Source organism: Penicillium griseofulvum (assembly GCF_001561935.1).
Source record: "Penicillium griseofulvum strain PG3 chromosome Unknown contig_80, whole genome shotgun sequence".
Taxonomy (NCBI): domain Eukaryota; kingdom Fungi; phylum Ascomycota; class Eurotiomycetes; order Eurotiales; family Aspergillaceae; genus Penicillium; species Penicillium griseofulvum.
The window spans coordinates 6,047,710-6,059,955 of NW_024467471.1; the positions used below are offsets into that span (position 1 = coordinate 6,047,710).

Consider the following 12,246-nt stretch of genomic DNA (forward strand, 5'->3'; position numbering starts at 1 on the left):
CTCCCTCACCTTGTAAATTGATATAGTGGTTGGTGAAGGGAGAAGGCACATGGGTGCGTATCCCGAGCTTACTCCGTACATGGTGTTGAATGGAAGTCCGCGGGTGGGTTATGGCGATAGAACAGAGTACTATTTGACATTTGATTTGTGGATACCTGAGTAGGTTATCTATATTATTACACGCAGTGTGCAGCAGCCCAGATCATCCTTCTTTTCGCGGCACATACTCTCTCATTAGATCTTGTCATTTGTATACTTCCATAACTAGTTCTTCGTGACCGTGCTGCGAGGTATGATTAGTTCAACCACAAAGTCATCTTCGATGAAAGAACCCATTGCCATCGTAGGCACTGCCTGCCGTTTTCCAGGTAGCGCCAGCTCGCCAGCGAAGCTATGGGAACTTCTACGCAACCCGACTGATGTACTGTCTGAATTCGATGACGACAAATTGAACCTTTCAAGCTTCTACCACCCAAATGGAGAGCACCATGGCAGTACAAACGTCGCGAATAAATCATATCTCCTCGATGACAACCATCAGAAGTTTGATGCTTCGTTCTTCAATATCAATCCCGCCGAAGCGGACGGAATGGACCCACAACAAAGGATTCTCTTAGAGACAACGTACGAAGCGTTCGAAAGAGCGGGATATACACTGGAACAAATGCAAGGATCTTCAACGGCTGTCTTCGTGGGTGTCATGACGTCGGATTTTCATGATATCCAAACACGGGATCTAGACACCATCGGTCGGTGGCATGCCACCGGTACCGCGCCCAGCATCTTGGCGAACAGAATCTCCTATTGTTTTAATTTGAAAGGGCCGTCCATGTCCATTAACACTGCCTGCTCCAGCTCGCTTGTGGCATTGCACCAGGCAGTCCAATGTCTACGCAACGGTGAATCAAACATCGCGATTGTAGGCGGAGTGAACTTGATACTAGACCCGGACACCTACATCGGTGAATCCAAGCTTCATATGTTATCGCCTACGTCGAGATGCCAAATGTGGGACCAAAATGCTGATGGTTACGCTCGTGGCGAAGGATGCGCCGCTGTGGTTCTGAAGACCTTAGGTCAAGCTCTCGCAGATGGCGATGAGATCGAGGCCATTGTTCGGGAGACGCTGGTGAACTCTGATGGCCGTTCTCCCGGCATCACTATGCCAGATGCTGAGGCCCAAGCAGCCTTGATCAAACAGACATACGCCAACAGTGGTCTGGATCCGGTCAACGACCGCTGTCAATACTTCGAATGTCATGGAACTGGTACACTTGCCGGCGACCCTGTCGAAGCCGAGGCAATCCAGAAGGCGTTCTTCCCTGATAAAGCTTCACCTGCGAGAAACCAAGAAGACAAACTGTTTGTTGGATCTATCAAGACAGTTGTCGGACACCTGGAGGGCTGTGCTGGCCTCGCCGGTCTTTTGAAAACTGTGGCGTGCATCAGAAACCAGACCGTAACTGCGAATCTGCACTTCAACAAACTCAACCCTAATATCGAACCATTTTATGATCATCTTCTAATTCCAACAAAGAACTTCCGTTGGCCTCCAGTGGCTCCTGGCAGCCCGTTGCGTGCCAGTGTAAATTCATTCGGTTTTGGAGGAACAAACGCACACGCCATCGTTGAAAGCTACTCAGCTCCCTCGCTTAGTTCCCGTCGAACCCTTTGCGAAGAGAAAACCGCAAGAGAATACGCGACATCGGGGCCTTTCGTCTTCTCCGCCCAATCCAAATCATCCTTGCTGGGAAATATCAAAAGTGTGGCGAGCTACATCAAGTTGAACCCATCAGTTAATCTCAATGACCTTGCGTGGGTACTCAGTACCAAGAAAAGCTCGTTCTCACTTAAACAGTCATTCACTGCAGACAGTCATGGGGAACTCCTCGAAGCAATAGACAAAGCAGTCACAGAACGAGAATGCAGCTCGTACAGCGAGGCTGGAACTTTCAGCAGAAGGAATCAAAGCGAACCATGCCGAATCCTTGGTGTGTTCACAGGCCAAGGCGCTCAGTGGGCAGCTATGGGGCGGTCACTCATTCTATCGTCCCCAACATTTCATGACTCCATCAACCGCTGTGAGCGCGGTCTAGCTGACCTGTCCGATGGACCATCATGGTCCCTTAAAGAAGAGCTTATGGCCGACGTGGCCTCCTCCCGCCTGTCAGAAGCAGAGTTAAGCCAGCCACTGACAACCGCCATTGAGATTGCAGTCTGTGATCTTCTTTCTGCTGCTGGCATCCATCTTGACGTTGTCGTTGGCCATTCCTCGGGAGAGATTGCAGCAGCATATGCGGCGGGGGTCATTTCCGCTAAGGATGCCATCAAGATTGCCTATTACCGTGGACTGCACGTAAAGGTACCCAGGGCCTCTGGTGGGGACCAGGTCGGCGGTATGATGGCAGTTGGTATCACCTTCAAAGATGCAGTTGCTTTCTGCAACCAGTCATCGTTCTTCGGCCGACTTGTGGTCGCCGCGAGCAACGGACCGGCTAGCATAACTTTGTCTGGAGACTACGACGCAATCAATGAAGCCAAACAGCATTTTGACCAGAAGAAGATATTTGCCAGAATCCTCAAGGTTGAAGTAGCGTACCATTCACATCATATGAACCCTTATGCTGATGCGTATTTGGAATCATTGAGGGCATGTAATATACATGTCCAACCACCAAAGATAAATTGTACCTGGATTTCAAGCGTGCAAGATAATGCCGGCTTCCTGACTGGGGACCTATCAGCATTGACCGGTCAATACTGGGTTGACAACATGTTGAAACCTGTGCGTTTCTCCCAGGCAGTTGAGCAGTGTCTTTTGAACGAAGGCAAATTTAGTCTGTGCATTGAAGTTGGACCGCACCCTGCTCTCAAAAGCCCTGTCTTGCAGACCTTGGATGTCGTTCTAGCCCAGAAGGTTCCATATCTGTCATTGCTCCAGCGTGGAGTTGATGACATGAAGGCTGCCTCGTTAGCTGTGGGCTTCATGTGGCAGCATTTCGGACCCCAATGTGTCAACCTAGACCGGTACTATAGAGCGTGCAACCACAAAGCACCAAGGATGGTCAAGGACTTGCCGACATACTCATGGGACCACAGCAGGTCACACTGGAGAGAATCCCGAATCTCGCGAAGGTATCGACTCAGGGATCCACGCCCACATCCGCTGTTGGGCCGACGGGCTCCCGATGATTCAGAAAGCAACATGCGCTGGAGAAATATCCTTCACTTGAATGAGATCCCCTGGCTGCACGGCAACAAACACATCGGAAGGGTTGTCTTTCCCGCTGCCGGTTATGTTAGTCTTGCATTGGAAACAGCTGCTGCTTTGGCTGCGGAAAGGCCCCTTGCGCTCGTGGAGATACAGGATCTAAGAATTGTGAAGAGCATCACATTGGAAGATGGAAGTATAGGGACTGAGTGTATCACCACACTCAGCACTCCGCATCCTGGTGTCGAAAGTCATTCACAGGCCCGACTCGTAGCCAATTTCACCTGTGAAATCTGCCCAGCTGATAGTACAACGTTGGAGCGAATGTGTACTGCGCGAGTTATTCTTCACTTTGGTGTCTCCAACGTGGATGAGCTACCAGCTAGGAAATCCAAGCGACAGAATCTTACACTTGTTGATCCTGCCAATTTCTATGAGCTATTGCAGTCAGTGGGGCTTGAATACACTGGCCTATTCAGGGGCATTGATTCCATGAGCCGGAAATTAAACCATGCCAAAGCTTCCGCCTCCTGGACGGAGGGAACGCTGTCCTCGGATTACTTGTTCCACCCTGTTGCCCTGGAGGTCGCATTCCAATCAACCATGGGGGCCTTCTCGTCGCCATTCAGCAACACCACCCGGACCCCATTTATTCCCATGGAAATCTCGCGCCTGTTTATCAACCCGAGTCATTCGCGATATCCCGTTGGGGAGGTTGTCAAATTTGACATTGATACTTCCGTGACAGAGTCGAACGCCACTCTGATCGAGGGTAATGTCTCACTTTTTCATCCAGATGGACACACAATGGTCCAAGTGGAGGGGTTAGCTTTCAGATCTGTGGAAGAGCCGAGTCCTTTGGACGATCGGAATATTTTCTCGCATACAGTGTGGGGAATCGACCCATCCCTCGGCTCTATACAAATAAATCAGACGAGCCCTGACACAGATGAGGAGGAGGCGGTAGAGACGATGGAGAGATCGGCCTTGTTCTACTTCCAACGTATGCTGTGTGAGATCGATCCATCCGAGGTTCCGGACCTCCTGAACCACCATCAACTGTTTTACTCTGAAGTTAAGCGTGTTGTTGATGCTGTCAAAGACAATCGGCACCCTGTCTTGAAACCCCAGTGGCTCGACGATTCGGAACAATACATCACTGGCATGTCTGAAAGGATGATCGCTGGAAAGGCCGAGTGTGACCTCATTAACCACCTTGGACCGCTTCTGCCAGCAATCCTACGCCGGGAGATTGATGCAATGGAAGTTTTGAATAAGTACCCGCTCGAGAACTTGTGCTTGGATGAAGTCATCTTTGCTCCCATGCACAAGAGCATATGCGACGTCATCAAGCGCATTGTACACAAGCATCCTCGGATGAACATACTTGAGGTTGGCGCTGGGACCGGGATAGTCACGAACAAAATACTGAAAGTCGCCGGCGATGCATATTCTTCTTACTGTTTAACCGACGCGTCTTCAGAACTTGCTGAGAAGGCTGCTAAAACGATTTCTGAGACTGCCCACCGCATATCCTTCCAGGTAATGGAAATCGAAACCGATGTCGTCGATCAAGGATTTGAAGCCGAGGCTTATGACCTTGTGATTGTGGCCAACGTTCTCCATGCAGCACACGCATCAACGAAAGGCCTTCAGCACATCCGATCACTGCTAAAGCCTGGTGGATATCTCATTTTCATTGATCGTGCTGACCAGATGGCAACACCGCTTTCTGTTATGGGTCTCATACCTGAGTGGTGGGAGGGGCACGAGCAAAGGCGGCCCGTTTCAGCAGTTGAATGGGATAAAGTTCTACGGTTGAATGGATTTGCTGGTGTGAATGGGATATCCCAAGACGTGGGACGTTCAGACAAGCACTGTTTCAACTTGATCGTTTCCCAAGCTGTGGATGACTGTATGATGATGCTTCGGGAACCGTCGATCTTGATGAGCCCAGTTCCAGTGACAGGGCAGGTGGTCATCATTGGGGGAGCAACATTGCCGGTGTCTCGCTTAGTACACAGCCTCAAAAATTCCCTTCGCTCTCCTGGAACTGCGATCAAGATCATTGATGACATCGAAAGCTTGGACACGTCTCGTCTTTCAGAAGATACCTCGGTCATCTCCGCAACAGAGCTAGACAACCCATTTTTCTCAGGCGCAAATACCCAGCACAGATTGCAGGCATTGCAGGCGTTATTCAGGAAATCCAAGTGCGTCCTCTGGCTCACGGCCGGACGTCTGTCAGAGCTATCACAGGCAAATATGACTATGAGCGTGGGGCGCTCAATCAAATCGAGAACGCCAGATGTCAATTTGCAATTCTTGGACGTGGCAGAGGTCAGCGCTTCTCTGCATTCAACCGTGGTCGAGGTCTTCCTTCGTCTCTCGTGGTCTCGTCTCCCATGGCTCACTGAGAAGGATAGGCTGTGGGTGAATGAATTAGAAATCCATTTTGACGGTGAGAACATTCGCATTCCACGCCTTGTCAAGGATCATGAAAGAAATGAAAGGTATAATGCCGGACGACGACAGGTGTTTCAAAAGATCGACGTTAATCAGCACCCCGTGGAGATCAAAGTGGGCCCCGCTGGCCGTTTGTGTTTGCAATCTTCTCAAACTCCTAAAGGGGCTGGAGGGTCTATTCCCGTTAAGACAAGGTTGTCCATTCCTCTCTTCAAAGAAATTTCAAAGGCATTCTTCTTGTGGCTGGGTACCACCCAGGACAAACGCACTGCAATCGGCTTTTCCAACAACGCCACTTCTGCTATTGAGGCAAACCCATCCGAGACATGTATTTTCAACACTGATCATTTGACTCCAGAGTTATTCCAAGCTACGGCTAGCTACATCCTCGCAAGCTTGATAGCAACTTCGACACATGATGAAGGGTCTATTCTTATATATTCTGCGTCCGATATCCTTATCACGGCCATCAAAACATCTCATGCTGGGCAACGCCGACGTACTTATTTTGTGACATCAGGCCTCAAAAAGTCCGCCCCTGGAACAATATCAATCCACCCACGGGCATCTCGCCAAGATGTGGAGGATGTTTTGCCGAAGGATGTGTCTTGCTTCTTTGACCTGTCAACATCTTGTGATGATAGCCTGCGAACCATTCTTGTCAAGCTATACGAAAATGCCCGACAAAACATCTTCGACCTATTCCGCCAGTCAGCGAACCGAAGAAAGATGATTATGGATTCCCTCAGTGACGCTAAAACCAACCTGCACACTCTACCTCGGGGGTCTACCAACATTCTTGGTCTGGAGCAGCTGGATGGATCACCAGATTCCACGTACAGCTATACTACAATGATAGACTGGACTCATTCAAGCCCTCTAGCTGTTCAGATCCAGCCTTTAGACCCCAGTGCCTTGTTCTCGTCATCCAAGACCTACTGCATGGTTGACATGACAATGTCACCTGTATCATCCCTTCTCTCATGGATGGCAAGAAATGGGGCACGAAACTTCGCTCTGATCGGTAGGAACACACAGATTAGTCAAGCATCGCTAGAGGAGATCTCAGCTCTTGGGGCAGATGTGAAAGTGATGAAAGCGGACTTCTCCAGCCGTGATTCCGTTTTAGAGGTTTGCAAAACGGTCACCCGCACCATGCCACCTGTTGCCGGCGTGTGTTATGCTTTAATGGGCCTCTCCCCCAATCCATCTGAGGATAAGGTTGATGACTCGAGTAACCCATCGGCTGCAGCTGTCCAAGGAGTAGCATATCTCGACGAATTTTTCTCTCAGCCCACCTTGGACTTCTTCGTTGTTGTATCCACTCTTGGTACTGTCATGGGAACATCGCGGTGGTTGAACCTCCCCGCTGATAGTCTCTCCATACCTGGTTTGGTTGAACAGCGGAGGAAGAAAGGATTGGCAGCCTCGGTGATATACATGGGCATGGTCGTTGATCTGGGTTATATGGCAAGGCAAAGCAAACATAACATTCAGCGCATGGCGAAGCTCGGATATGCTCCATTGTCCGAGCCAGATATTCATCACTCCTTTGCAGAGGCAATCGTTTCCAGTTCCTGTGACTCTGCAGGTAGCCCGGAAATTGTACTTGGACTCCAGCAATTCAAGAAATCTGCCAGTGACCCAAACATTCCCTGGTGCTCAGATCCCTTCCTGTCACACTTCGTGACTAAAGACACGGCACCAGATGAGCAACAGCAGCAAAGTATATCGCCGAATTCAAGTGTGATTGAGCAACTGGACAACTCCAAGTCCAAGGATCACGCTTTCCACATTCTTGAACAAAGACTCTCGGCAAAAGTTCAGTCTATGCTACATCTTTCTCCAAACACGCTGGACACCCATAAGCCACTCATCGATCTTGGGTTCGATTCTTTGTTGGCTGTTGAGATCGCAGATTGGTTCTTCCAAGAGCTAAGCTTCCATATTCCAGCGTCCAATATTTTGGAATTCACTACATTCGAGCTCTGTGACAGCGCTGTAACACACTTACTGGATTCGGCAGCACAAGATAGTGTCGGACAACAGCCTGTAGGGTCAACTGAGAGCTCAAATTCACAGACCTCTGGGTCAAAGCTTGGCCCCAGCAGCTCTGCCGAAACGACGCAGTCTGAACTAGGTGACTCAGAGACATCCACAAGCGTTTCCAACACTCTCCAGGTTACATATGCCAAGTCCTCAAGTTCACCAATTTCTCAGAAATACCAACGAGTCGAGGAGATGTCGCCCTATCAGTCACTGATTTGGCTTGGAGGAAGCTACATGAAAGATCCATCGCAGTACAATGTTGTTATCTCGTATGAGGTCAAGGGGAACTTCCAGCTTGCGAGGTTTGAGCGAGCTCTCTCTCAGACTGTTTCTTGGCATGAGATGCTGCGCACCGCATTCTTCGCAGACCCTGTCCGTGGCCAGTTGCTCCAGGCGGTTATGAATGAACCTCTGCCATTCTTCCGCCATATTGAGACATTAGATACTGCCACTGTATCGCGGGAATTTGAAAATGCTGCATCCCTCAACTGGCGGTTGGAGGAAGGTGAGACGTTCCAAGTCACCGTGGTGTCTGTTGGATCAGAGCAGCACACCGTGATATTCGCCTATCATCACATCATCATGGATGGTGTCAGCTGGTCCGTTTTCCTACGCGATTTGAAATCTTTCTATGAACTGGGAACTCCGCCCACCAGTGCTGTCCAATACATCGATTACTCTGTAATTCAGAATCGTGCTATCCGAGATGGCACCTTCACCCAAGAACTCGATTATTGGAAGCGTGAGTTGTCCCCGTTACCAGCCGTCATGCCTCTCCTTCCATTTGCCAAAATCAAACAACGAGTGCCAATCGATGATTACACGGCGCATACGATGAGGCGGGAGATAGGTAAAATCACAGTGGACAAGATTAAGAAGACAAGTGTTGGCCTTCGAGGAACATCCTTCCACTTTTTCCTGGCGACACTCAACGTTCTTCTTGCCAGATTGTTGAACGTGGAAAATATTTGCATCGGCATAGGCGACGCAAACCGCAAACAGCGACAGTTCGCCAATACCATAGGCTACTTTGTGAATGTAGTGCCTGTTCAGGTTGCTGTCGCCCAGGAGGACACTTTTGCGAACGTCTACCAGAAAACATCCAAAAAGGCTTTACTTGCACTTTCAAACTCTTCTGTGCCCTCCAGTGTCATTGTGGACACTCTCAAAATTCAACGGGCTTCTTCCCACACTCCAATCTTCCAAGTGGCGATGAACTACCGCGTTGGTGAAATCACCAAAATGTCTGTGGCAGACTTCGAGCTTAATTATGAGCAAAGCGCCATGGGTAATCCACCGTACGATATTTCATTCCACATCACTCCCACTGAATCTGGTACTTGCATCTTGGAAGTAACCTGCCGTGATTATATTTACACACGTGAAGCCGCCGAATCAATCCTGGACACATATGCTGATTTGATTGATTCCTTCTCCTGCAATACCCTATTGCCTGCAAGGATTCCAATTCCTCCCTCGCCCACAATTGATGGAAGAAAACTATCTATTCGACGAGGCCCACGATTGGATAATGGATGGCCGACGACTCTATCTAAAAGGTTTGAGAACATGTTGAAAGCTTTCGGAAGCAAGGTGGCCATAGTGCAGGAATCTGGAGAGTTTACCTATGCGCAGCTCGGGGCGCATACTAACCGCATTGCCAATGTCCTTCTTGAAGAAGGAATTGCTAGAGGGGATGTTGTCGGGATTCTGTGCCAACCATCACTCGCCGCAGTGGCGAGCATGCTCGCTGTTCTCGTGGTTGGTGCCGTTCACCTTCCCCTTGACCTCAGCATTCCCACGGCAAGACACACGGTTATGATCAAGGACTCCGGGGCAAGTATAATACTTTGTTCATCATCAACATGCGAAAGAGCCCTGGCACTAGGTGCCGCTTCCGTTCTGAATGTTGAAGAAGTTGGTGGGGATCCGAACACTCCTGTACAAGACAGAAGTAGTGGGGCTGCACCATCAGTTTTGCTTTACACGAGTGGCTCAACGGGAAAGCCCAAAGGCGTTCTCCTGCCGCAAATCGGGTTCATTAACTATCTTGCCGCCAAAGAGAAAGAACTGGCACTCGACAGCCGAGTTGTTGTTTTGCAACAGAGCTCAATCGGATTCGACATGGGTCTTGCGCAGACTCTCAATGCCGTTATGAACGGGGGTAAGCTTGTTATTGTTCCTCAAACAGCACGCGGTGACCCCATCGAGATTGCCAAATTCATCCGCAAACATAAGGTGACATTCACGCTCGCTACACCTTCCGAGTATCTTGCCATCCTACAGCATGCACGCGAGCATATGAAGGGGTACACCCTATGGAAATATGCTTGCTTGGGTGGTGAGCCTTTCACAGATCGCTTGAAGCTGGAATTCGCTCAGCTTGGGACGAACTGCCCTATTGTTCAGGACTCCTACGGTCTAACAGAGATTTCTGCTTGCACTACCTTCGAGACAATGACAGTGTCGCAGGTTGAAACCGCACGAAGTGTTGGAAAGGCAATCGCTAACACTTCCCTTTATGTGCTTGATAAAGATCACAACCCAGTGGACATCGGAGTCCCTGGTGAGGTCTGTGCGGGCGGTATTGGCATTGCCTTGGGATATTTGGACAAAGAGCAAACCAAACTCAAGTTCCATGACGATCCCTTCGCAACACCTGATGACATTGCCCGAGGCTGGACTCGAATGTACTGCACTGGCGACAAGGGTTGTCTTCTGGAGGATGGTTCGCTCATTCATATGGGTCGCATGGACGGAAACACGGAGATTAAGCTGCGAGGACTTCGCATCGATCTCGAAGATGTTGCCTCTACGTTAGTCACCTCCGCATCTGGTTTGCTATCATCAGCCGTTGTATGTACAAAGGGCGAAGGCGATTCTCAAATCCTCGTTGCCTATGTCGCACTGGTTCCCGGGCAGACCGCTAGTGAGGCCGACCTCCAGATACTTGCGAGCAGTCTACCCCTCCCACAATACATGTGCCCCGCAAGGATTGTCTGCTTGGAATCTCTACCCAGGAACGCCAACGGGAAGATTGATCGCAAAGCTATCGAGAGTCGCCCATTCGAGAGTGCCATCCCAAAGCCACTGCCGCTGCCATCCAGTCGTCTGACATTGGGGGAGGGCGAGCTCAAATTGCTATGGCAGGGCATTCTCCCCAATAACCCGCAGATCCAGCCCGACACAGACTTTTTCATGGTAGGTGGGAACTCACTCTTGCTTGTCAAATTGCAAAGCGCGATTCGCACATCCATTGGGGTATCGATCACCATTCGTGAATTGTATGGTGCAAGCACATTATCCAGCATGGCCATCAAAATAACCACGGAGAAAGCAAAATCTCCCTCGAAGTCAGTCAACTGGTTTGAGGAAACGCTCATCCCAGAAGAACTTCTGAACAGTGCAAAGACCGCGCCTGTATCACGCCGGTCTGCATCTACTGGGTGTGAGATTCTCCTTACCGGATCGACCGGCTTTTTGGGAAGTGTACTTGTGCAAGCCCTGGTGGAAAACTCTCTGGTCAGCAAAGTCCACTGCATCGCGGTTGAGAAGGGACATGAGGACTCTATCACCGGCAGTGATAAAGTCATTGTTCACTATGGAAGTCTCCTCGATTCAGCCCTAGGGTTGTCCACGGCAGATCACACAATGCTGCTATCCTGCATCGATGTTGTCATCCACGCCGGCTCAAACGGCCATTGTCTAAACTTCTATAATTCACTGCGGACCCCCAACCTGCTTTCCACCCACTTCCTTGCTCGTTTCTGCCATCAGGCCCAGATTCCTCTGCACTACATCTCCTCGCCCCGGGTCATTCTTCTTACTGGAAACGCAGCTTTGGGACCGGTGTCTGTGTCCTCCCATCCTCCCCCCGCCGATGGTTCTGAGGGGCTGACAGCTACCAAATGGGCAAGCGAGGCCTTCCTAGAGCGCTACGCACAACACACTGGGCTGCCTGTCTGCATTCACCGACCCTGTACCCCCATTGGGGACAATGCACCACACCAGGATGCCCTTAACTCTATGTTGCGTTATTCGAATATTATGGGAGCAACACCGCAAATGACGAATATGGATGGTTATCTGGACTTCCAGAAAGTGGAGATTATTGCAGACGAAATAGCCACACAGGTGATGGACGGCATCGACAATCGTCTTTCCTCTGTTGTTTTCCGTCACCACTCCAGCCATGATAAGGTCTCCGTGAAGAGCTTCAGGGAATACATGGAAAGAGTGCATAGTCGACCTTTTGGGGAACTTAGTCTGAGGGATTGGAGCACGCGGGCGCTTGAACTAGGGATTGAACCACTTATTCCAAGTTTTCTAGAAGCTGTGGCTGAGAATACGGAGACGATGTTCTTCCCTTATTTGGGCTCGCAGCATGGAGAGTAAATGGAAGTAAGTGTCGGCATTCCTGTATTTATAGCTCAGTATTGTCCACCAAATTGAACTTGCTATTTCTTGGTTGTCTGAAATATTTAATATTGACAACCCAATCTTAGAACATACTATAGAGG

At 49.8% G+C, this 12,246-nt stretch overlaps 1 protein-coding gene across 1 annotated transcript; it reads left to right on the forward strand.

Annotated features, from left to right (window-relative positions):
* Positions 1–322: 322 nt before the first annotated feature.
* On the forward strand, positions 323–12,121 carry PGRI_031630 (Acyl transferase/acyl hydrolase/lysophospholipase; the record flags this gene model as incomplete). The annotated part of the gene is made up of 1 exon (XM_040790876.1): positions 323–12,121. The coding sequence occupies one exon, from the start codon at positions 323–325 to the stop codon at positions 12,119–12,121; it is 11,799 nt and encodes a 3,932-aa protein (XP_040647829.1).
* Between the last annotated feature and the right edge of the window lie 125 nt (positions 12,122–12,246).